The sequence below is a fragment of the Aotus nancymaae genome, unplaced genomic scaffold (assembly GCF_030222135.1).
Source record: "Aotus nancymaae isolate 86718 unplaced genomic scaffold, 86718_ANA_hifiasm-v0.15.2.pri h1tg000040l, whole genome shotgun sequence".
Classification (NCBI taxonomy): Eukaryota; Metazoa; Chordata; class Mammalia; order Primates; family Aotidae; genus Aotus; species Aotus nancymaae.
This window is the reverse complement of record NW_026988454.1, coordinates 108,352,847-108,380,323: the sequence shown is the minus strand read 5'-3', so window position 1 is coordinate 108,380,323 and position 27,477 is coordinate 108,352,847. Positions and strand designations below refer to the sequence as shown.

At 35.2% G+C, this 27,477-nt stretch overlaps 1 protein-coding gene across 12 annotated transcripts in view; it reads left to right on the top strand.

Annotated features, from left to right (window-relative positions):
* The window catches only part of MLIP (muscular LMNA interacting protein), a 270,604-nt gene that overhangs the window by 148,851 nt on the left and 94,276 nt on the right, over positions 1-27,477 (top strand). For 8 of the 12 annotated variants that reach the window (XM_012441573.3, XM_012441581.2, XM_012441586.2 and 5 more), the window contains 4 exons: positions 3,555-3,626; positions 19,194-19,259; positions 19,343-19,426; positions 19,567-19,626. In XM_012441573.3, the coding sequence (XP_012296996.2) occupies positions 3,555-3,626; positions 19,194-19,259; positions 19,343-19,426; positions 19,567-19,626 (282 nt within the window). The remainder of the gene's footprint in view (positions 1-3,554; positions 3,627-19,193; positions 19,260-19,342; positions 19,427-19,566; positions 19,627-27,477) is intronic. The other 4 variants (XM_012441576.2, XM_012441580.2, XM_012441578.2 and 1 more) reach the window with 4 other exon arrangements.

Here is a 27,477-nt window from a genome sequence, read left to right as displayed (position 1 = left end):
CTCCCAGTCCTTAGTATATGATTTGAATGAAGATAAAAATGACACACCTAACAAAATGTTTCATGAAATAATCTAAAAATTCTTATCTTTATTTCTTACAATGACAAACCCAATCTAATCAGATAAAACTTGATAAAGATAATGCCTACAGCCCTATTTTTGGGTCTAAAAAAGTATAAATAAGCATATTTATAGGATGTAGCTGTCGGCAAATGTTTTGAAAAATGATGAAAGAATTAGGAATTTAGGTGATAGCCTACTCAGTATCATCCAACAATATGAAGTAACTCCAGCCTCCATTCTTGCATATTTTTAAACTCTCCATAAGATCTAAGGAGATGATCCCAATTATTATCTTCATTACATTATTTGAGTTTACTGTCAATATCATGGAGGTGATGATTATATTTTGCTATGTGCTAAAAACACCTCTAGTTAAACACATTTTATAATTTTAAGGAATTATCAGAGGAGAGCAATGAGGGTGGTGGAATTCTGCACTTGAGTATCAGGGAGTTGGTGAAGGCAGCAAAATAATTATCACGCAGAAGAGAGCTTTTGACATGAGTCATGATTTCAAGTACGGGAAAATAGGACTAATGAGATAAGTTAGCAGGAAGCTTATTTTGGCTCTACGTAGGGGAGAATTTTGTACTAATTCTAACAATTAGACCTGAATGTGTTGCCTTGGGAGGCAAGCAAGTGTTCATTTGGCTACTAAAAGAACAGAGATTCATGTCTCAGATGAGGAGGTTGAACCAATGACCTTCAATATCACTTCTTATTGTTAAGATTCTGTGACATTTTGTGTGCAATAACAAGACATGTCTCTGTACAGACTTTCCCAGCTATATTCCTTAGGGAAGTTGAGGATAGGAGAACAAACATTGTAAATGATTACGCATCCTGAAGGAAGAGGCAAGGGCATTTGTAGGTATGTGCATAGTTGTTGAGCTAGAGTGGGCGTGTCCAAATTTCAGCTATGACTTACATGTACTAGTTGGTCACCTTCAATTAGTTATTTAACATTTCTGTACCTCAGTTTCCATTTATAAAATGGGGATAGTATAGTGTCTACCTAATAGCTTTGTAGTGATGAGTGAGCTAATTCATATGAAGCTTTTAGAATGGCACCTGGCTCATAGTCATTGTTAGATACTGTTATTATTATGATTGCAAACAAAATTAAATTAATGATTCATAAAACCATCATAGAGTGAGGTGGTGTATTTTATTCTGCATTAAATGTATGCTTAGGTATTCTTTGGAATAAGATGTTATGGAGGAAGCATGTATATTGGACACAGGCAGGCTCTTTATGGTCTGCGTGGTCTTGGACAAGTCATATGACCTCTGCTTTTCTTAATAACTCTCTAGTTATAGGGCTGCTGTAAAATTAAGTGAGTAATAGTAATAAATGTGAGCAAGTAATAAATGTCAGCTCCTATTGCCCATGGAAAGATAGTATTTCAATTTCAATCCTTATTCAAATATATTATTGTCTAGAGACCACAGCAGTGCAGGGTTGATTTAGTAACTTGGGGCTTGAAGTGACCTGAAACATCTTCCAGCAATCGCCCCTCATGTAGGAGATGGGAGTGCAGGTTCCTTCAGAGTTGAGAGACTTGCAGAAAGCCACATAGCTTCTTCCTATGAGGGAGAAGAGCTCTATGGTAGAGGGAAAGTAGAAGATAAGTAAACATTCAGAGTACATTCTTTTGGGAAAAAGTGTGTAACTTCTGAGCTCTTGTGCATGTTTTGCTGAGTGTGTGTTTGTGAATGAATGTGTGTGTGTCTGTATGTGAGTACATATGTATAGATGTATATATTCCTGTGTATGGATGAGAGTGTGTAAGTGAGCATGTGTTTGTAAGTAGGAATTGTTAGTGACTGATTATCTGGCTAGGGTCTCTTTCTTTCTTTCTTTCTTTCTTTCTTTCTTTCTTTCTTTCTTTCTTTCTTTCTTTCTTTCTTTCTTTTCTTTTCTTTTCTTTTCTTTCTTTTCTTTTCTTTTCTTTTTTGAGACAGAGTCTTGCTCTGTTGCCCAGACTGGAGTGCAGTGGCTCGATCTTGGCTTACTACAACCTTTGCCTCCTGAGTTCCAGAGATTCTTCTGCCTCAGCCTCCCGAGTAGCTGGAACTACAAGTGTGCGCCACCACGTCCAGCTAATTTTTGTATTTTTAGTAGAGATGGGGTTTTGCCATATTGGCTAGGCTGATTTCAAACTCCTGAACTGTGATCCGCTTGCCTTGCCTCCCAAAGCTCTGGGATCACAGGCGTGAGCCACTGCACCCAGCCTGCTAGTGGGACTTTCTATGTCACTTGTTGAAATGCAGCCCTTGGGTTGCTAATTCCTTTTCATTATCTCTAATGCAGTATACCAAGGAAAGAAATAAAACAGAAAAAAAAAAAAGAAAGAAAGAAAGAATGCGTTCTGCTGTTAGCTGGATGTTGACTTTCTGTTGGGTCTGGCACTTTGATTCCTAATGACTTCAACTTTTTCCCAAGGAAAATGAAGGTTCTAGCCTCTTACCTTCACCACCTTGTTTAAAGAAAGTTTCCTTCAATTACATCTTTAAAACCCAAGTTTCAATTTTATTTGATGGCACTGTCTTCTGCAGACACTTTGGTTTGCTTTTGAAGACACTAAGATAGCCTGGAGCTCTGTGCCAATTTCCTCACTGGTTCTGGCCACTGGGGAAGTTACCTGAGACAAGGGCATCTGAAGTGACAGGAGCCTTGAACTGAGTTAAGCAACTGGCGACTCAGAGCAGTATCAAAACTGAGTTTTTGATTTTGCATTTTTATCCTGATTTCTACGGCATCCTCATGCTTGCCCCCTCCCCCAAATATTCCACAACACTGAACTCTACTATTCTGAGTTGTACTTAACACTTAGGAAGTTTTAGCATTTGCTTCATTAACATAATTGTTAGAAAGTGCAGATGAGATTTAAAAAGGTAGTTTAAGTTCAAGAGCATGTGCTTTTTGTTTTTCTTTAGAGTTACACTGCTGATATTATTTATGTTCAAATTATTGACTACTTTGCTGCTTGTATAAAAAATGGCTGCTAAATTTTATGATTTTTGATCTTTGTTTTTGTGGATGCAAGAAAATGATCAAGAGCTCATTTACACTTATTGGCATAATATTTGTTATTTGTGACACTCTAAAAAAGAAACATCCCTTTGAGGATTAAGCAGAACCACGCCCTGTCCTCATGTATAGAATAGTACTCCTTTGAGGGCATGCTGCTAATGAAACATTTATGTATAACTTTGTGTAAAGGAAGTTTTTAAGTTCTGAAACTGAGTAGCATGTAATTGCCTGTAATTTCTAGGCTGATATTTTACTGTGGCATTTCTTTGCTTCTCACTCTAATAAAATATTAACATGGTAAACTAATTTTTTCTGTCAGAAACTAGTTGTTCAGCATAATAACCGTTTTCTTCATTTGATAATGTGTCATTTAACTTGGTAGAACTGTCTGAAAATTATGTCATATTCCTTCCCATTTTCATCTCTACTCTTGCTTTCTGGTTGCCCATTCTAGCAATACAAGATCAAGTCAAGCTACAAGGCTTTTGCAGCAATCCCTACAAACACATTGCTTTTGGAACAGAAGGTCAGTGTTGGCTCAAAAACAGTGAATTTTACATTTCTAATGTGATTTTTAAAATGTTTTCTAAAATTTCTGTTGGGAAGATTTCTGTTTTAAAGTTCTGCCTTTACTAAAATAACATTCTGCTCTTAGTTTAGGATGATGTGATGAAAACATTTTGGTGAATATAATTGGAGACATTACTGGTTATCACTAGAGGCTGAATATGAGTCTAGAGATGTTTAGTCCTCTGTCAAGCAGCTTTGGGAAGCTTGATTCAGATTTAGATAGATCCCTGTTCTTTGGAATTTTAAATAATTATTACATTCAAGAACCTTCATATCTATTCATATTGATTGAAAGAATTGAGGTGAAATGGGATTATTTGTGAACAATTGGCCACATTGGTTGTTGACTGGTCAAAACTTGGTGACTAAGCAGTAGCTTCCACCATTGTACTATACTGATACTCAGATGTTATAGCTGAGTTTTCAACTTAGCCTCATAGATTTCATTGTGGACTAAACCTCTTCATCCATTCTTGCCAGCCAGTGATCCTTCTTTCATGAATGGAAGGGAAGATTGAGATGACTCTCAATGACCCAACTGCTTTCACATGGCTCCAGGAGATTTTTGCTTTGCTCTTAAGGGTCATTAATAATAAAATTATAGGTTGTTATATAAGTAGATACATTAAATTAAATCCTCTTGTTTAATAAATATGTTACGCATGTTTAAATGAAAGTAAAATAGAGCACTGATATCAGAATCAAAGTGAAATGAGCTACCAAGACTGTGAAATTATTCACTTCATATATTGTTTATGGTTATGTATTTAGTCAATTCATTTCTCAGTGTACTAAATCCTTTTTTTTCTGTATAATTATAATGTTTCAAAGACTGTTACTATCATTTATCAAAATGTTATTTGTCAACCAGGTGATATTTTGGTCACTGGTTTATAAATCTACATTCTTATTCTATTAGCATGATCTGGAGAATAAAACCTTTGTATGATCTCTTGTCTAATAAGTAGGAATTGTTAGTGGAATAAGTAATGTACATTACTACTGGACTAGTTACTACCAGTAATTGGTGGACATCAATTCCAAATTATACACAGGTGGTGTCCAATTTGTGTTCTGTATATGTAAGTGCTTTGAACTGGTGGTTCACTAGGCCGCAGGAAAATCTGCAGCTTTTTCTCTAGCATCACTCCTGAATTTCTGCACCTTATTTCCTGTTAAAAGATGAGCTAGGTCTAAAACATGGATTTCAGGAGACTTCAGGAAGATGTGGAAAGGGACACTTTCCCATTGTCCCTATTCCACACCCTAGGACCATAATGGTGGGAGATGGTGGCAGGGTTCCCACACGACAGACTCTCTGCCTATTTTGGATGGCTATTTCTGGAACCTGGTCACAAGTGTGTGCTTTCACAGATACAGAAGAATCACTATCCATCAGCAGTGAGGCAAAGAGGAGATGAGGAGCCTGCTCTCATCTTTGTCCTTCCCTCATGCTTGTCTCACCTCATCTAGGCACATTCTCCTGGAACTATGTGTGGCTACTATGTTAATTTCCTATTTAGAAAAATGACAGCTAATTCTTTCTGAAAATCTTTTATGAAATAAGACTAGATGTCAGTACTGTTTCCAGAGTCTCTGTCCATTATGATTGTTTCCAAAATTCTCTTCCAATTAACTGAATTATAGAGTTTATAATGTATTCATTAGTTAATAAAAATGAAGAATCATTAGTTTAATTTCCAATTTCATTACAACCCATTTCATAAATATGTTTGGTGGTATTGATGTGTATTTAGTCTATTATACAAGTTCATATGCGAATGGCTTTATGTTTTTAATTTTAAATAAAACATTCTGTAGGAAAATTATTACTTCTATTTTTCATACAAAAAGTATAAATATATCTAAATTTAAAATAATGTTATTTTAGAGGATGCTGGATTATTGTATTAGTACTATGAGAGGTTATTGTCTCTTGGCCAATATAAATTGGTTTTGAACCATAAATATTTAACTCATTCAAAGGTCACAGATGTGATGTGAATTTTGTTTTTCTTTAGGTCCTTTAAATTATTCCACATATTTTCTGCTGGCTTTCCCATTATGTGTTCCTCAATAAGAAACTTTACTATTTAAAAATTTTAAAATATCAAAGTCTTATCTAAAGTTTTTATGAGTTACCTCCATTTTCAATAATATTTCTTGAATGAGGTTGTATTGCTCTTTCAGTATTATAGTTTTAAAATACAAATCTGGCAATTTAGTCCTTTATTCCCATCTGTTTATACAATAGACTTTATCTTATACCATTGATATCAAAGAGATTTATTTCTGAATTGAGTGGGAAAATTAGGACTATAATCTTCAAGAACTCACCTATTTCTGGAAGAATAAAAATATTGGAATCTTTTAAATCATAGAAGCTGTTCTGAGATCCCTTTGATATCACACAGAACACCACAATTCAGGGATATGATAATGCTATAGACTTATTATAATACTTGGGTAGGGTCCATGCTGTGGAATGCCTTGAAGCTGGAGCTAACAAAAATAATTCATGGTCTTAGCTATTTCAACAATTAATTATCTCTCCAACCAGATTATACCCGTGGTGGGTATCTTATGCCACATTTTGTTCTACAGCATATAGTATCATTAATGAGAAACCAGATTTTCTTTTTTAAAAAATGCTATTTTTTAAAGCAAGATTTTCTCCAAACTGAAATACAGGCATTCCTTGCAATGAGACATTAAGCTCTCATTGAATTACTGGATTGGTTTCAGGTTTAATCACCCCTGGATGAGGCCCATCATTTTTAAAAGAGTACACTTCGTTGGCAGGGAACATGAGGTTTTGGGTTCCTCTGTAATTTATTGTCTGCATCAAAATTTAAATTTATAGCTTATTCCACAGTTTATCATTTTTGTCCTGTGAACCTTTAGGAAGGAAGCATTTGTAGCTTAGGTTTTAAATAAGGAGTTATAGGGAGAGATAAATGTAAGGTGTGATTTTTATTGTGTTGGCTTCATCAGGGTCTTTGGCTTAATTTCCTGCCAATAATCATTGTCTCCAAGAATGACAGAAGGATGAAATACTAATGATTATAAAGTAATCAGATTACTTTATATTGTGACTGTCCATAGACTTTATTACAATATGTTCAACAATGTACTGAGGTCTATAGGTAAAATAACTTTGATATGGACTTTATTTTTAGTCTTTGTATTAGTCTGTTTTCACTCTGCTGATAAAGAGGTTTAATTGGGCTTACAGTTCCACATGGCTGGGGTCATCAGAATCATGGTGGGAGGTGAAAGGCACTTCTTACATGGTGGCAGCAAGAGAAAATGAGGAAGAAGCAAAAGCAGAAACCCCTGATAAACCCATCAGATCTCTGAGACTTACTCATTATCATGAGGATAACATGGGAAAGACCAGGCCCCCATGATTCAATTACCTCTCCCTGGATCCCTCCCACAACACATGGGAATTCTGGGAGATACAACTCAAGTTGAGATTTGGGTGAGGACCGTATCAGTCTTGATGTGTATATTGCTGTCTTTCTCAGAGAATGTTAAAGATTTCTCTTTCATTTACTAGTTTTTCTTCTTATCATCTGAGTCTGATAGCAATAGGCAAAAAGTTAAACAGTTAGGCACATATTAATATTCAAAGTAAATAGATTATTATTTTTATAATGCGGTTGTCCTAAGGAAGAGAGAATGAAGAAATATTTCCATAAAATCAAATAATAGGCATCTTTATTGTCTTATCAATATTTTTCCATGAAAATATGTTTTTTCCTTGAAAGTAGTTTAAATTTTCTGTTTCCTTCCTTGTATTTCTGAGGATAAAATTAGGGCTGGGGCTAGGTATAGTGTTCCTAACAAATGGCATTGCTATCTGCCATTTTCATTATATGTTTGATTCATAAGAAGTGTGTACTTGACCGAAGAATTCTGGAGCAACTCAGCTGTATATGTAGCAAAAGATAATTACAGGTTTAATCCTTTAAATGAAAAGTGATAGGATAAACATATTTTTTTCTGGTGCAGGGAATATAAAATTAGTTACTTGAATAGCTAATAAAAATGATGGCATAAAAAGAGAAAGGCAAAATTTTGATATATCCTGTCAGCTGCCAAGTCTATTTATTCTAAGTTGCCTCTTTGATTTTTTTGTTTCATTTTTTTTGAGATGGGGTCTTGCTATTTTGCCCAGGCTAGATTTGAACTCCTAGCCTCAAGCAATCCTCTTGCCTGAACCTCTCTTTTTTTTATATTTATTTATTTTTTTATTGCATTTTAGGTTTTGGGGTACATGTGAAGAACATGCAAGATTGTTGCATAGGTGCATATGTGGCAGTGTGATTTGCTGCCTTCCTCCCCTTCACCTATATGTGTCATTTCTCCCCATGCTATCTCTCTCCAACTCCCCACCCCCTGCTGTCCCTCCCCTGTTTCCCCCCAACAGACTCCAGTATGTAGTGCTCCCCTCCCTGTGTCCATGTGTTCTCATTGTTCAACACCCGCCTATGAGTGAGAACATGCGGTGTTTGATTTTGTGTTCTTGTGTCAGTTTGCTGAGAATGATGGTTTCCAGGTTCATCCATGTCCCTACAAAGGACGCGAACTCATCGTTTTTGATGGCTGCATAATATTCCATGGTGTATATGTGCCACATTTTCCCTGTCCAGTCTATCATCGATGGGCATTTGGGTTGGTTCCAGGTCTTTGCTATTGTAAACTGTGCTGCAATGAATATTCGTGTGCATGTGTCCTTATAGTAGAATGAACATATTTTTTTCTGGTGCAGGAAATATAAAATTAGTTACTTGAACAGCTAATAAAAATGATGGCATAAAAAGAGAAAGGCAAAATTTTGATATATCCTGTCAGCTGCCAAGTCTATTTATTCTAAGTTACCTCTTTGATTTTTTTTGTTTCATTTTTTTTTGAGATGGGGTCTTGCTATTTTGCCTAGGCTAGATTTGAACTCCTAGCCTCAAGCAATCCTCTTGCCTGAGCCTCTTGAGTAGCTGGGACTACAGGTATGCACCACCACACCCAGCTTAGTTGCCTATTTAATTTTTTAAAGCATGAGTTGGTAGACTCCAATTTCATTAAACATATGTCCTTAGGTGAGAGTATTTTAAAATATCTTTATGCCTTGGCCAGATATGGTGGCTCACGCCTGTAATCCCAGCACTTGGGGAGGCTGAAATGGGTGGATCACCTGAGGTCAGGAGTTTGAAACCAGCCTGGCCAACATGGTGAAACCCTGTCTCTACTGGAAATACAAAAAAAAATTTATCTGGGTGTAGTGGCAGGAGCCTGTAATCCCGGCTACTCTGGAGGCTGAGGCAGGAGAATCACTTGAATCTGGGAGTCAGAGGTTGCAGTGAACTGAGATTGTACCACTGCACTCCAGCCTGGGTGACAGCGAGACTCAGTCTCAAACAAAAAAAATCCTTTTATGTCTTAAAAATTTAACAAAACCTTATTACTAATTTAGCACATGATCTATATTAGAGAAACATTGCTTGATTTAGATTTTAATACAAGAGGCAAATGTGTTCCCAATTTCTTTAATAGTAAAGAAGAGTCCAGGACTCAAATCTGTGGTAACTAGTTCTCAGGTAGTTGTCTAATATGTGCATACTTTAAAAAAAAATACTTATCAGATTACATTTAATTATGCATATTTATTGCTTTCTTTCCCTATCTTGAACTTTTTGAGGAGGTAGATATACTATATTCTTCATTAGATGTTCATTGAATAAAAGTTTAGTTTGGGGCCAGATAAGTCTCTAAAATTTCAGTTTTATTCCACTGGATCTTAAGGCAAATTTTTGCTCATAGGCATATAAAAATAAAGTAGACTATTGTATGCCAATCAAAACAACAATAACAAAGAGTCTTTCTTTAGGACAGAATAAGCCTCATCAATTCTACTTCCACGGAAAAGCTTATAGAATGGCCTTCTGCTAGAAGGGAAGTAAGCTGTCACCTTTTGAAGATTAGACAATACAGTCACAATGACTGCCATATTGAATACTGTAGTGTATCAGACATTGAGCTAAGTGTGCTTTCGTCTTCACAACTCTGTGAAGAATTCGATGCTCAAAGAAGCCAAATAAATTCCCTAAAGCATCAGGGTTACTAAGTTCCTAAATTGGACCTCAGAAGAGATCTGATTGGCTCTCAGCCTTCCCTGTTTCCTACCCTACAGTGACATCAGCTAGCTACAGTGAATTATTGAGCAAGGGATGCTGACATGGGATCCCTGCCTACAACACTGTTTTCATTACTGGCTAAAATATATTTATATCTTCATTAAATGAGAGCAACAAGAATTTTTTTTTATGTGGAAAAATTAAAAGAAAATGGGAAATAATGTAGCTCTGAGATGATTTGAGAGAGTGTTACAAACCAGCTCAATTTCTTGAACTACTGAAAGAGATGAAGCAAATTACAGTGAAGGCGGTGCTGGCTGGAATAAAGAACACCCTTCTGACATCATTAATTAAGTGGAAAAAAAGTATAAATTATCCTACCATTGAGCTTTGCTGGAATGGGTTTGAAACTGGCTGTAATGGTTTGCAAAAACTCCCTTTTGTGTAGGAGGAACAAACACTTAACTTTCCAAAGCTCTTGGAAGTAAAATCACCAAGTAGAGTTCTCCAGTTCTTGAAATTTTTAAACCAATCATGTGAAAATATTTTACTGGCAAATATTCCTAGATCTTTAAAGAAACCCTATTTTATATATCTGCAAGCTCCTTTGATTTGCAGTGTACTTTTTTCCAGTTTCTTCAGAGCTGAATGTTATTCAGACATGAATCCCCAACTAGACAAAGTGAGATTTATTTTTCTACTAATATCTACATTCCTACAAATGGTTTGGTATTAGTCCGGTAAGTATTTTGTAGTCCTCTGGGGATTTATTCTACCAAAACCAGGCCATATTAGCAAAGTAAAGGAGCATTTAGGCTTAACATAAATCATTTTGGGTGGTTGACTTGATCATTACTAAAATCTAATAACTCAGGCATGAAATTTTTGAAATTTAATCAAATAGTCTAGGCATAACAAAAAGTTTACAGATTCTGTTAGATCATTCTTCTGTTGGAGGCAGTTTACTTTCCAACTCCTGATTTTTAGAACTTAATCCTATATTTTAAGGGAACAGATTAGATTGACGCACTATATTTGACTAAAAAGTGTTTGCAGTTTCATCAGAGACACTTATAATTGGGAATACCTATTACAGTTTATTGGCATACTTTTACATAAGGACTTTGATTTACAATACTTTTTCATAGTTCTTGGCTTTTAATTTTAATATAGTGCTAAGTCCAGAAACTATTTTCTGCTATAAGATTTGGTGTCTTCAAAAGCTGGGCCCCAAAGTTGGCACTTTTGAACAAACTACAAACACTTCTAATGAAAGTATTTCTGATTATTTGTATTAGTTAAGACCTTTTTAAGATGAATGAGGTCAAAGAATATCCAATTTATACCTCAATTTCTTTAGTCCAATTTGGTAGAAAATACACATTTTTAATAATAATTTAATAGATACTATTTTAAGAGACTTTTATCCAAAATAAAAAAATCTAGAGAAACAGTATCATTGTGCTGGCTAACTTGTCAAAAAGCAACCTCTGGTCAGAATTCTTACTAATTGAGATTTAAAATATGTTTTTAAAATAAATTTTTGGACAGTAGAAAAAGAAGCTATTTTTTATGGTTGCTAGAAAGAGTGTGTATTACAATGATATGTCTGACAAGTAACTCATAGTCAATCACACAAAATCAATTATAGTAAATTTCATGACTATTTAAGTTCAAAATAAGCCCCCAATCCAATTTTTTAAAAAATAGTCTGAGTACTTTGTACCATTTCAAAATTTCAGCATTACTGAGACCTAACATCAGTTATAGTCTAGTTTTCCACGGGACGTGAGTAGATAGTTTTGTCAATCTCTGAGTGAATTTCAGTATCACAAGTAACTAATAAAAGTTTTATTTTTGCCAGCAGTAAGTTTTCACAGACTAATTAAAATATTAATCTTAGTTGGTTTGGGTTTTTAAAAGGAAATAATCTCATTGCACTAACATTGGTTATATGCTCAAATCTTTCATGGTAAACAAATTTAACTGTAATATAGAAAAAGATATCATTTATTTTTTAAATTACTCAAAGAGTTTAAGTCACTCCTCTAGAGCATTTTACCAGGGAGTATTTAAATAACATTATTTCTATGATTCATTTATTAATTTAACTTAACTTCATTTATTCGTTGGTTTACCCAGTGATTCATCATAAAGATTTTTACTGAGCACCTATTGTATTCTCTATCCTGGGCCTACAAAGATAAATATCATATTTTCCGTAGTCTAATAGGACGAATAGTCCAGTAGGGGAGAGATATAGTTTAGAAAGTAATTATGATACAATATGCATAAGATATGTGCAAAGCGATATGGTTCCCCAAACAGGGGATGACTCACTTTGCCTAGTGTGAGACCAAGAAAGACCTTATAAAGGAGTTTGATTTGGATCTTCAGGATGAATGGGAATTCTCTAAGTGAACTGAGAGTGGATCTAGGGAGCGTTAATTACATATAGTTCAAAAGATCACCCCAAGTTCAAAGAACTCAAAAGGTTCTTTTTGGGTGGGGGCAGCCTGAGAGTAAGGAGCATATGAAAGGCATTGTTGGAATGCTGAGCAAGAGCCAGAACAAAATTCCCTCCTGAGGAGCTGGTTGTTAGTCCTGGTCTTTAATTTCTGACATTTTTCATCTCCATAATTATCAGTATAGTAGAGGTCACATGTGGTGTAAGGCCTAAAATTAAGGCCCAATATTGTGCACTACCTTGATGTCTGCTATATGTGAGAGAGCCTCAAATGGCTTAATTGCAAGTTCTCTTCTTTGCTCCTCTCCTGCAGATAAGGTTTCTAGCCAAACAGCCCTCCTTATCTAAATGACCAGGTGCAATTCCTGAGTATGCCTTAGTAATAGGCTCCAGTTCAAACAAACCAATCATATCCTTTGGTGGAACCAGGGGCGCATAACTCTCCAGATACCCACAACCCCTGATTGTTCCTTATTGCATCCTCCACGTGGCCCTGCATGGTATATGATGTGCCCCTTCCCTGGACTGTGTGCATATGTGACTAATAAACTGTTGTGGCTTTTATCTGTACAGTATCAGGAATTATGTAACCACCTATTTCTATACTACAAGGAAAGGAACCTCTACCCTATGAACAAGGTGAACAGGAGGTGATTGAAACACCATCCAGGGAAATATTAAACCATCTGAACACGAGTGAAGAGTTATATTGATGAAAATTTCAGTTCCTTGCCAATCATTTCTCATGATGAATCATAATTTTAAAGAATGAAGAAAGCAAGCATAAAATAGATTTTTGTTATGGTAAGAAAGAAGCAATCTTAAGTGTTTTTATTTGGTTATTATAACCAGTCTTTCAAATTTTGTGATTTAATACAGAGAAGTAGATTTTGCAAACAAAAATTTCCAGACAATATATGAACGATTAAAACATGGGATAGTAAAATTTTATCTTTTAAAGTCACTTTTCTGAATTCTTAGCGGCATATCCCATGCCAAAATGGCAAGTCTACCATCTGGACCTGGTACTTCTTGTCAAGGCTAATAGTTCTGGATGGAGATCCCTGATTGTTAGAAAAAGGAAAATAGATTTTGATGAGCAATGGATTCCATGGTTTCATGGCTGGCATAACACCTTCTGTCAGGATATGTCTACCTCAGAATGGGAATAAAGAAATGAGAAATAGGAGGTAAATCTAAGAGGACAGGGCAGCCTGTCATCTTAAAAGTTATGTAATACATGACAATAGAGAACTGAGTGTTTCATTTGTCTGTTTACAAATCTACCAGAGCATATATATTCAAGTGATGATACTTCTCTTGAAAGTAACTGCCTTGTGCCTATAATTGCTCATTGCATTTTTGGTAACCTCTTTTGTAACTGTCTTCAGAACTCATGGCATATATTTTTTGTGTAACCTTTCTGGTGGTAGATTTTCAAACTTCGAAAGTGTATTGAAACTATATTGCTTGAAAAACTTCCTGTTGTAAAATGCCTAGAATCCAGGATCAATTTAAAAATTGTATTAAAAAACAGGCCAAGCCACATGAAATTGCCATCTTGGCAAGTAATTTTCAGTTGAATACTGACAATTTTGTGTATGTTTAACCCAGTATAAAGCTGAGTTTATAAAAAAAAAGAGTGGGGGAAATCCCCAAGGGTCAAATACTAAAAGGATGCTGAAATTCAGAACATTTATCATGGTGCTGATGCTTTGGTAATATAGAGAACTGGAATTGCATCCCAATTAAAAAGTCAAGAGTTTTGAATGGTTACACTCTCAGTTGCAAGAAGAATGAGAAAAAACATTTTCAAAGGGAAATGACATTCCCCTTTTTAATTTTTTAGAGACAGGGTCTTACTCTATTGCCCAGGCCAGAGTGCAGTGGTGTGATCAAGGCTCACTGCAGCCTTGAACTCCTGGCTTCAACCATCCTTCCATGTTAGTCTCTCAAGTTTCTGGAACTGCAGGTGTATTTCATCACATTCAGCTAATGTTTAAAATTTTTTATAGAGATGGGGTCTTACTATGTTGCCCAGGCTGGTCTTGAGCTCCTGGGCTCAAGTGATCCTCCTGCCTCAGCCTCTCAAAGTGCTAGGATTACAGGTGTGAGCCACTGTGAATGGCCATCACATTTTCTAATATCAATCTAGGCTTAGAGCAGGAAAAAAATAACCTTTAGTCACAAGCCTACCCTGAGACAGGGTTTGAGATTGAATTTATGCAATCTCTGTGATACAGAAAATATGTGTTGAAAATTGAAGTTAGAATTAATTTTAAATTAGCTTGCCTTATTCTGCTTTTGCAAATGGAGGAATAGCTTGTATTGAACCAACTCTTTTACAGATAACAACGATAAACTCTGGATAAGAATATAAAAAAGAACTGCTTGAAGGTACTGAAACATGGCCAAGGCAGGTAGAAACTGCATTAGAGTCAATGCTTGTAAGAAAAATATGGCACTAGGTTGGTTTCTATATTTTATACTTTTTCACTTTATGGATTGTCCCTTGTCTGGTCACAATGCAGTACTGAAAATTCAGCAACAACCCTGCAGACTTATTTGATGAAGAAACAGAGAACAGAATGTAAGGTTATACAGGAACTGGAAAGTGAGGGGGGAGTCCAGGAAAAGAGAGTGCCAAAAGGAACCATAAATGCAGTAGATAAACTCTGCCCAAATCGCTGGATGACTATCGAATGTGCCTGTTAGGCCCAGCTGAGGGGAAAACAATGGAATAGAGATTTTGGCTAGTTCCCATCATAAGAGAGACAGAAAGTTTGGAGCCAAATTGACTGCATACACAAAAAACAAAGCTGGAGGCATCATGCTACCTGACTTCAAACTGTACTATAAGGCTACAGTAACCAAACAACATGATGCCGGTACCAAAACAGAAATATAGACCAATGGAACAGAACAGAGGCCTTAGAAATAACACCACACATCTACAACCATCTGATCTTTTTCAAACCTGACAAAAACAAGCAATGGGGAAGGATTCCCTATTTAATAATTGGTGTTGGGAAAACTAGCTAAAAATGTGCAGAGAACTGAAATTGGACCCCTTCCTTACACCTTATACAAAAATTTACTCAAGATGAATTAAAGACTTAAATGTAAGACCTAAAACTATAAAACCCTAGAAGAAAACCTAGGCAATACTATTCAGGACATAAGCATGGGCAAAGACTTCATGACTAAAACACCAAAAGCAATGGTAACAAAAGCCAAAATTGACAAAAGAGATCTAATTAAACTAAAGACCTCTGTGCAACAAAAGAAACTATCATCAGAGTGAACAGCCAACTTACAGAATGGGAGAAAATTTTTGCAATCTACCCATCTTACGAAGGTCTAATATCCAGAATCTAAAAATAACTTAAACAAATATAAAAGAAAAAAAAGCATCAAAAAGTAGGTAAAGGATATGAAAAGACACTTTTCAAAAGAAGACATTTATGCAGCTAACAAACATGAAAAAAAGCTCATCATCACTGGTCATTAGAGAAATGCAAATCAAAACCACGATGAGATAACATCTCATGCCAGTTAGAATGGCGATCATTAAAATGTCAGGAAACAACAGATGCTGGAGAGGATGTGGAGAAATAGGAACACTTTTAAACTGTTGGTGGGAGTGTTAAGTTCAACCACTGTGGAAGACAATGTGGCAATTATTCAAGGATCTAGAAACAGAAATACCATTTGACCCAGCAATCCCATTACTGGGTATATACCCAAAGGATTATAAATCATTCTACTATAAAGACACATGCACACGTATGTTTATTGCAACAGTATTCATAATAGCAAAGACTTGGAACCAACCCAAATGCCCATCAATGATAGACTGGATAAAGAAAATGTGGCACCTATACACCATGGAATACTAAGCAACCATAAAAAAGGATGAGTTCATGTCCTTTGCAGGGACATGGATGAAGCTGGAAACCATCATTCTCAGCAAACTAACAGAGGAACAGAAAACCAAATGCCACATGTTCTGGCTCATAAGTGAGAGTTGAACAATGAGAATTCATGGACATAGGGAGGGGAACATCACACACTGAGGCCTGTTGTGAGGTGGGGGCTAAGAGACAGATAGTATTAGGAGAAATACCTGATATAGATGACGGGTTGATTGGTGCAGCTAACCACCATAGCACATGTATACCTATGTAACAAACCTGCATATTCTGCACATGTGTCCCAGAACTTAAAGCATAATTTAGAAAAAAAATGCCAAGACTCTATCAGTAAGTTGGATTCTGCCCTAGATATTAATTAGAAATAAACATAGCTTTTAAAAACTATTGCTCTTTAGATGTTAGAACTCAAATTAGAAAAGTTAAGTGAAATTTTTTTTTTTAATCTTCAGATCTCCAGTGCTAGGTTAATAATTGAAAAAGCTATAATACCACTGCATTGTTAAGATCAAATTTGCCAAGCAAAGCAGCTCTGGGTGCAGAGAGGTTAGAAGAAAAAAACAACAAAAAAGTAAACTAATAAAGATAATATTCCTTAGGAGACCATAATAGAATTCATAGTCTTCCTAACATATAATTCAAAATATTCAGGATATGGGCCGAGCACGGTGGCTCACGCCTGTAACCACAGCATTTTGGGAGGCCGAGGTGGGCAGATCACCTGAGGTCAGGAGTTCAAGACCAGCCTGACCAACATGGAGAAACCTCGTCCCTACTAAAAATACAAAAAATTACCTGGACGTGGTGGTGCATGCCTGTAGTTTCAGCTACTCAGGAGGGTGAGGCAGGAGAATCCCTTGAACCTGGGAGTGGAGGTTATGGCGAGCCAAGATCGTGCCATTGCACTCCAGCCTGGGCAACAAGAGCAAAACTCAGTTTCAAAAAACAAAAACAAACCAGAGTGATGTAACTTATACTCAAGGGAAAATATAATTAATAGAGATCAACCCAAAGATGCTCCAGATATTGTAATTGTAATTAACTGGTAAGGATTTTAAAGCAATTATTATAAATATGTTCTATATGTTTATTATGAGTATACTCATAATAAACTAACATATAGAAATTCTTAGCACAAAAATAGAAACTATAAAATGGAATCAAATGGCAATTCTAGAACTAAAAATGATATTAGAGATAAAAAAATTACTGGATTGGTTTAAGAAAAAGCTGGAAATAACAGAAGAGTTAGTGAAATTGAAGATGAATTGATAGAAATCACCTAAGAGTTCCAGCGACCTGTGTGATAACATAGAAATGTAACTGAAGTCTCTGAGACTTCAGGAGAGTTGAGGGAGAATGGAGTGAAACAAAAACTGATAGCCGAAGTGTTTCCAAATTTGGTGAAAGATACAAATTTATTCTTTTAAGAAGCCTAAGAATGTTTAATACAAAGAAATTCCACAAAACCATACCTAGACACCCCCAGCTTGCAGCTGGGCATGGTCACACCCATAATCCCAGCACTTTGGGAAGCTGAAGCTGAGGAGGATTGCTTGAAGTCATGAGTTCAAGACCAGCTTACACAACATAGTAAGACTCCCAGTTCTACCAAAAAATAAAAAATTAAAGAGAAGATCTTAAAGGCAGTGGAGAAAAATTACATGCTGCATACAGAAGAACAGCAAAATGATAACAACTAGCTAACTTCTTATCAGAAACAATGAAGGCCAGAAGACAATGGAATGATATATTTAAAATGCTGAGAGAGAGAAAGAAACTGTACATTCTATATCCAGGAAAAATTTCTTTCAGAAAGAAAGTAAAATAAAGATATTTTTAGCTAAAAGAAAACTGAGAGAATTCCTTAATAGCAGGCTTGTACTACAAAAAATGCTAAAAAGTTTTTCAGGCTGAGGGGATACAATAGCAAATAGAAACTTAGAACCTCAGGGAGGAATGCAGAGGATGCGAATGATAAATATGTGGTCAACTATAAAATATGATTTTATTACAATTTTTAAAAAAACGCATATAAGCATTTAAAGTAAAAATTATAACAATTAAATTTCATATGTAATTAAATACAGATTTAAATGTAATTTATATGGCAATTAGAGCATAAAAGCAAGTGAAGTAAACTGTATAAATGCAATAAATTTACATAATTATGTGGAGTGTTTTAAGATTATATTGCTTGGGTTAGGCCTTAGTATGAATGAAAAGATTCCGAGGTTAATCTGTAAAAATATATAGCCTACAGTGCCTGGATTAGTCAATGTCAACAATGCTACAGTGTAAGCAACATGGGTTTAGATTTACATGGACTAGCTGCTTACATAGACAAAACCTGACATTTCAGTGGCCTAACACAATCAACATTTATTTTCTTCCCACATCATAGTTTGGTGTAGCTCAGTATATTGATAGCTCATCCACATGGCTCATTTCCAATAGTGACTCCATAATGTTGTCTACTTTTATCTAGTTATCTGAAGATGAGAGAGACTATGATGAAAAATCACGTCTACTTTTAACTGCCTTGTACCAGAAGTTACACATTACTTTAGACTTCATTCAACAAGAAATCAGTAACAAGCTCACACCGAAATTATTGAGGCCAAGGAAATATTGAATAATTGTGCTCAGGAATATGAATGTATCCGATGAGCACCTAGCACTGTCTCTGCCGCAAGTCCAAATTAGTGAATGAAAAAATTCCCACATAGGAAAAAATAAAATGGAAAAAGTTGAACAAATGTAAACCCTCAACGTCCTTTTGTTATTGTTAACGCCTTATAATGGAGATACTAATTTCACAGAAGAAACTGAACAAACATGAAAAATATTAAAGAATGGCTCATCAAATACTTTAAGTATTTGTTTCCTCAGAATATTAATACATAAAAGACTTTGTTTGAAGAGACTTTTCTACTCCATTTGTATGACTAGAAGCCTCATATAAGAACGATTTCATTTATTACTAGGCACTAGATGAACCAGTCAAGACTGAAAGTGTCTCCAAGGACAGCACATTAGAACCACCTGTGGAGGTAATAACTTCAGATTACCCCTGCTTTTGGTATGCAATCCCAAAACTTATTGCTAACCCAGTACCTGGTTTCAATTCTTCCAGTTGTATTTTCCTGCACAGCTCAGGCAGCAAACCGAAGAGGTCTGTGCTACCATTGATAAGGTCTTACAGGATTCCTTGTCTATGGTAATACCTTAGACTAGAATGTGCAATTCAAACATTTGCTTTGCTTCTCTTCATTTTCCTCTACTTTCGTATGATGCCTCACAGGCTTGTCCTTTTCTTTCCTTTTCTCTTCTTTCTTCCTTCCTTTCTTTTTTTTTCAGCATTCTTCTGATTCTCCTTCAAGGTCCCCAAAGACATTGTTGGGTTCTGACACAGTCAAAGTATGTATGTATTTAATATAATTTATGGAACTGTAAGATTTATTAGATCAGTGACTTCCAAACTGCAAGTCAAGGTCCAATAGTGAATTGGGAAATAAATTTAGTGAATTGCAATCAGTACTTTTAGTAGACTTTTAAAACATAGTAAATATTAGACTTGATTACAAATAATGTATAGCTTTTGTTGACATTTGTTTACATGTACACATATAATGCAAGGTAAGTGTGCACAGGGTTGCAAAGTAAAACCTCTTTCTGTGGGTCAAGTTTAAAACAGTTTGAAAGCCAACATATAAGGCCATATTTCTTTTTAAATATTGACATTTAGAATGTATAATATGTGGCTCATTCTCATCTCAAACCATAGATTCAATATTTATGGAATTTGTAGCCACTTAGAGAAGTAAAAAATGAAGTAGACTAAAGTAAAATTTGTCTAAGAGCTTCAACGGAAGTATCATTTCTGGAATTTTTTTTCTTTTTGTTGATTGTATTTATTTCATTATTCTTTGACTCAAAGGGAAATAAAAGTGGATATTTTAGATTGTTAGAGTACTACCAAACTATTAATTGTTGTAATTGAGTATGTATTTCTTTCTTATAAAATAGTTATTTTCATTTGTTGGTATAAAATGCTACATTTCTCCAAATTATTTTTTTCAAACATGTAGTTAAGCTCTACTCATCCAAATTTCAAAATGCCTATAATTTTTCCTTTATTGATAATTGTTAGTTATTGTATTGTTTTGGTCAGCCTTATTTATTTATTTTCTTGGAATTAGTATACTTTTTTCCTGTCCTTTCTTAAAACATGAGACACTGTGCATCTAAAGTAATTTTCAAATGTACAGAACTATGCACAACTGGAATAGTAATCCTGATTTTCAATTGGAATATTATCATCAACAAATATCCATCAGTAATGGCATAGAAAACCCAGTAATCAATTATTGTCATATTAAATAATTATTATTTAGCAGAGGATCCACAAATGGATAATTTTGAAGTCTATTTTGTTATATATCCTTTAAGCCTTTTAATCTAAAACTTTGATTTGTCAAAGATACTATATAAATGTTAAAATATATATGTATTTCATTTGTCAAACATGTAAAAAACATATTAAATATAATAAGAATAGGATTTAAGAAGTTATATATGAAAAATAATGTATATTACTGGTTTCTTTAACAAATATTTAATGCTTATGGTGTTGAAAAAAAAACCAGTATTTTAGGCCACTAAATTTAAGGCAATTTTTTATTCAGCAGGTATTTATTAAACACCTACCATAAGTCTGGTGCACAAGTTCCTTTGCAAGGCTCTAGGAACCTAAGCAAGGCTGAGTAACCTAAGGTATATGCATTAAATGTAGTGATCAAGGGTAGAATTCAAGCTGAGACCCAAAGATGGAAAAGAGCCAGCCACAGAAATTTTGATCAGGAATAATAGCTTTCGGGCAGAGAAACAGGCATGTGTAAATTTCCTGAAGCACAGAAGAGCTTAGTGTGTATGAAGATAAAGAAGATAGCCGATGTGCTTGCCGTACAGTGAGCTAGGGATGAAGAGTGCAAAATGATGTTGAGAAACTGGGTTATGCACAGTGATTTAAACACTTGCTTGCTATGGTATGAAGTTTGGATTCCAAGGAAAATGGGAAGACATAAAACCATGGTGGGAGTAGTATGAAACCATACAAGATGATCAATATGGCTGCTGCGAGGAGGCTGCTGAGAGCAGGGAGATGGTCAGTGATGGTGGTCTGGATAAGGTAGGTTCCGAAGAGGTGGAGAGAAGTATAAGGGTTTGAGGCTTGCTGAGAGTTTGGGTATGGGTAGTGAGGAGAGAGAAGAATCATGAATGAACTGCAGGACTCACCTTGAGAATAGACAACAGCGAAGGAAAAGTTGTATAGTGGCAGGCAGAAGGTATGCCAGTTTTAGACAAGGATGAATTTGAAGTGTTTATCATGAAAGCTTATACCTGGGTGTTTGAAGCTGATCAGAGATATTGGAGGGTCGTTGTCACATAGATATTGTGAGTGTCCTGTACAGAGCTTCAGGGAACAGAAAATCATTGGTCTGACAAAGGAGATGGAGAGCCAGCAAATAAGAATGGAAAGGCTATTATGGCAAGAGGAAAATTAGAGCAATGTGGTATCATGGAAGCTATAAGAAGAGAGTGTTTGCGAATATAATTGTGATGATTATGGCCAAGGGTCAGAGGAAGGTAAGTCTAAAGAAGCGTTTATTAGATTTGACTTGTATATTTTGAAACCATATTGCTGGTGCTTGTGTGTTGGCACTCATTCTTGTTTTTGAGTTTTAGAAGCTTTATCAGCTTATATAATCATTTTTAAATTTAAGGTTTTTCTCTTCAGTATTAAAATAGTGACTTTATAATTTCGAATTCTTGTTTTCCTACGCGTATCTTTTACTGTTCCTTTACTTTTTTTCATGCCCTCTTGTCTAATTTTCTTCAGAACGGCATCTTTCTGGATATCATTTTTACATTCAGTTAGATTCTATTTATCAGAGACCTTAAGCCTTTTATAATTATTTCAATTCTTGTTATGTTAGGGTAAATTTTTGCTATCTTATTTTATGTTTTCTATTTAAAGTGTATTTTTTTTTCTCTTGTCTTTCTCTGCTTTCCTCAGGCAATTTTGAATTTACTGTTTTGAACATTTTGAAAATTTTACTTTACGTCTTGTTACTCTTGGTAGTTACACATACATATTAAAATTATTATGCTTATTTTTCTATCAATTTTAAAACATATAAATGTCTTTCCCCCAAATGTTGTAAGTACTATAGCAGTTTTCACTTTCCACTTGTTTTTAATCAACCTATATATACAAGCACATACACATACGATTTATTAGTATTGTTTTGAGCTTTATGTCTGAATACTTCTTGGTCTTTCCTTTGTTTAGATACTTATTTCTGATTTAGATCCTTATTCTGCACACATTCAAGGCTATTTCCTGGATTTATTGTTTTTCTTGTTGGAATCTTGCTTCAAGTTGTATAAAGCAAGATTTTTTTGTATAGATTTTGTGAACTTTGTCCATGATGACATCTTTATCTTGCCTTTTCGTTTAAATTATAGTTTGCCGCACGTAAAACTGTAGGTCCTCTCTCTTCAATACTTTCCCCCAGGTTGTTTTTTTTCAACAACATACTTGTGAGTATTTTGTCAGCTATGATACTTATTCCTCTGCTATAGAGTGATCATTTACAGAGTTGCTTTGTAAGCTTTTAAAACTTCATGTATGATCTTACAAATTTTTTAAATTATGTATCTATATATGCATTTTTTACTTATTTTGATTGGTACTCTTTATGACCTTTCATATGATATCTTCAATCTTTTCTTCCCTTTACATTCTTGGTAATTTTTATATCATTATGTTTGCAAATATTCCTTCCCGTATGGGACTCTTATCATACTGATTTTGTCACTTTTGATTCTGTATTTATTGTCTCTTGCTCTTCATATTTTTCTATTTATTATTTTGTAATTTCTTCAAGAGGAAACCTTGATCTGATATTCCAGTTCAAAAATTTATTCAGTATCTATTCTTTCCTTCAATTCCAGTACTAAGTTCTTTGTTGTAGCTAACATAATATTTTCTTTTAAGTCAGATTTATTGAGGTATAATTTAATCACTGTAAACTCCATCCTTTTAGTTTACAGTTCTGCGTTTTGACAAAAGAATCCAATCATATAATTACCACCACATTCCAAATAAAACATTTCCTTCAACTGAAAAAGTCCCCTTGTTCTCCTTTTTAATATATTCTTCCCTCCAATGCAAGTCCTGGGAAACCACTTATCTTTTCATGTGTTCCTATGCTTTTGCCTTTTCTAGAATATCATATAACTGTAATCATATAGTCTGTAGTCCCTTCAGCCTCTACTTAGTAGAAGGCATTTGAAATTCATCCATATCATTGCATTGCTCAGTTTTTTTAGCTCAGTTTTTAAAAAATTATTGCTGAGTAATATTCCACTGTGTGGAAGTACTATCCTTTATCTATTCACCAATTTATAGATGGTTGGGTTATTTCTAATTTGGAGCTATTGCTAATAAAGTTGCCAAGAATATTTGTAAACAAGATTTTGTATGGATATATGCTTTCACTTATCTTGGGTAAATACTTAGGAGTGGAATATAGGAACCATTGTTTTTTTCTTATAGTATTTAAGTTTTTCAGATGTCTTATTATATTTATAAACTCAAATTTCCCCGAGCATGTCAGCTAAGTTGGGTGTATGTATGCCTGCTGCCTGGGGTGGCAGGTCCCCAAGCCCAGGTCCTAGCACTTGCCAGTTCTGGTGAAGTTTATTTATTTATCCCTTAAAAGCAGGAGAAACATGTACTTCAGAAGGGAGAAGTGCCATAGTATCTACCAGTTCCCACTTGCCACTTCCTCTCCACTCTGGTGACCTCGACCCTCACCTCTGCCTACCTGCGCCTCTGCTTATGGTATATTCTTCTCTTCCAATAGCTGTCTCAGTCATCATTGCTGAGCAAAGGATCGAGGGAAAGATTCATCAGAAGCTGGCCAGTTGTTGAAACCTTTAGTTAACTATTTTCTCCCCCAAGGCTGAAGGACCACTTTGATATTATCTTCATTGTTACTTCTTTTTATTACCCTCAGATTTTAGTACCTCACTTCACCTCATTGATCTCCTTATCTCTGATGTTTAAATGTGTTGTGGCTTGAGAAAGCAGGGATAGAATAGTAAAAACAGAACAAAACAAAACAATTATTTTGAAATGTTTGGCTGTTAAAAGGAGAAGGAATTTAGGTAGATAGGTCAAGAAATAATGTTTTGTGAAGCTGAAAATGACAAGATCAAATTTGCATACGGTGAAGAAAGGGAAATAATGGTCTGAATATTTGTGTGCCACCCATCCACTCAGAATTCATATGTTGAAATAGGTGAAGGTATTAGAAGGTGGGGCCATGAGGAATGATTGGGTTATGAGGATGGGGACCTTATGAATGGGGTAAGTTCTGTGCAAAACAGTCCTAAGAGAAACCTCTTACCCCTTCCACCATGTAAAGACATGGAAGATGGCACCATCTATAAATTGGAAGTGGGCCCTCACCAGACACCAAATCTGCTAGTGCCTGGATTTTAGACCTCCCAGCCTCCAGAACTGTGGAAAATAAATTTCTGTTCTTTATAAGCCACCTAGTCAATGGTGTTTTGTTATCATGGCTCAAATGTGCTAAGAGCATTTGATGAGAAGCTGGAAATGTCCTCCATCGGAACAGGACAGAAAATAAAGGACATCACTGGTACAGATGCAAGAATGTTTGTAGTTTGGTGGAAGAGAAATAATTTTATAACCAATATCTCTAGTTATTTCATAACTAACACCTTCCAATGAAGTAAAATTTAAGATCATATCTTAACCAAAATTAAGGGGAGAAGGTATGATGGGGATGAATTTGAAAAAGTTAAAAAAGGTTTATATACTCTGCTTTCAATTTTGTTTCTCTGGTTTCCTCTTAACTCTCCAATTTTATGTTGCCAAAACCACTTTTTCTAAGGTTCCTGAAGTCCTTCACATTTCTATAAATCCAGTCCTGATTTGAGATGACAGCAACAGAATTTGAAACAGTTGCTCATGCCCTCCTTTTTGATATGTTTTCTTCTAGAGTATTTTAGAACTCCATACTCTGTTTTTCTCTATCTCACTTATTATTATTATTTCTTAGTCTCCTTTGCTGGTTCATCTTCTTCATCCCAAACTGTTAATGTTGGAATTCTCTAGTCATGAGTCCTCAAACTTCTCATTCCTCTCTATATTCATTCTTTTGCTGATCTCAGCCTGATTTACGTTTTAAAAATTAAGTACATATACACTGAGAACTCTCTTTCTAGTCCAGGATTCTCTCTCAAACTACAGACTTCCAAATACCTACTCTTCATTTCCATTTAGATTTCTAACGAATGTCTTATACTCAATATGCATACAAATAAAATCTAGATTTTTCTCCTACAAAATGATTCCTTATGTTGCCTTCTCATCTCCACTGGCAAAATTTCACTTTTCAATTTGCTCAAGGTCAAAAACTTTGGTGTGATGTTTTATTCTTCTCTTTCACATTTCACACCTCTTCTGCTAGACATCCTGTTTCTATAACTTCATAATATGTTGATGATTATTTCATGGCTTCTGTACTACTGAGCCATCATATTTTATTGGATAGTACAAGAGTTTTGTTCCTATGCCTCTGACTCACAGTAGTTCATTCTTAACACATCAAACACAGACAACCTTTTAAAGCAGAAGTTAGATCATGACCCTCCTCTGTTTAAAACCAGAACTGCTTTATAAATTTCCCTCAGATTATTAGCAAAGTCCTCTCAAGGTCCTGGAAGGGCCTATATGGTCTGGTGCCCCAATACTTCCGTGATCAAATTTCCTCTAACTCTCTCCTTTACTCACTCTGCCTCAGCCCTGCTAGCCTTTTTGCTGTTCCATGAATGTAGCAAGCGTGCTCCTGTCTTAGTACATTTAGTTCCTTTTCAAATTAGTTACACCACTGATCATTTTATAGTTTCTAGCATACTGTAAAAATTTTCCAGCTTAACTTTTATCTCCTAAATCATGGTTAAGTATGGTTATTTTCAGTCTGGTTCTGAAAAAAACATTTCTGAATCTCTGTGGGTCTTTTTCTGGCTGTTTAGTATTTCTACTCATCCTCATTTACATTGACTTGCCTCTTTGTGCATCTGAATCTGATTGTGTGCTAGATAGCCTATGTGAAAACTTCTTGATAGAAATAGAGATTTCTGATGATACTATCTTTCCATAGAGAGTCTTTTCTTTGTTTCTGTCAAACACTGGAAGCACTAGCAAGAAAAAACTACCTGAATTTAATTTAAGGTTCAGAGATTATTTTTTCTAGACAGTCATCTTCACATAATTTGACACTAGGCTGAGGACCATGTGAGTCTTCTGGGTCACTCTTACTCCTAAGGGCTCAATCTGTTCTTGGCAAGTCCTGGTTGACTTTTCTCTCTCTATGCCTGAGAGATATCAAAAGTTTGGGTTAGCTTTTCAAGCAATTCATCATTATTTGCAAACACCCTGAGGGCAACAGCAGTTTGAAATGCTGGGCTTCTCTCTTCAGGTTCCCATCCTCTTTTAATTTGGCCCAGTAATTATTCACTCTCTTTTTACTACATTGATGTCTTTGATAAATATTTTTCAATATATTGGTCCGATTTTTTATTGTCCTTTATGGAAAGATTACTTCCAGTTTTCTACCCATCTTTCTCAGAGGAGAAAGTCCACCTTAGAAACTTTGCACTTGTTCCCTCTTTTTGGAATGCTCTTTATCTAGAAAACCACACACCCAACTCCCTTACTCCTTCAAGTCTTTGAAGTCTCCTCCAAATGTCACCTTCTCTACATTGATCATCTGATTTAAAACTGTAAGCTCCCAGCACGCTTGACTTCCTTAACATCTAAGTGGTCCAGAAAAATACAAGGTATTTTGTAGAAGCAAAGAAAATTTTATCTGGAAGCATATTTTTCATTGCATTTATTCCTTTCTAACATATAATTTACTTATGTATGATTTTATTGCTTATTTCATTTCTTCTAGAATGTGAACTCCTTGGTGGTAGGACAGCTTTGTATCTTGTTCACCAATAAGTCCCAGGAGTGTAGAACAGTGATTGGCACACAGTATAACAATAAATGTGTGTCGAGTGGACAAATGAATCGAACAGCTATTTCATCTCAGAAAGTGGGCCTACAAAAGAAAAATTTGGGGCAGTATTGAATGCACACTTGAAATTGAGAATTATTAGTTTAAA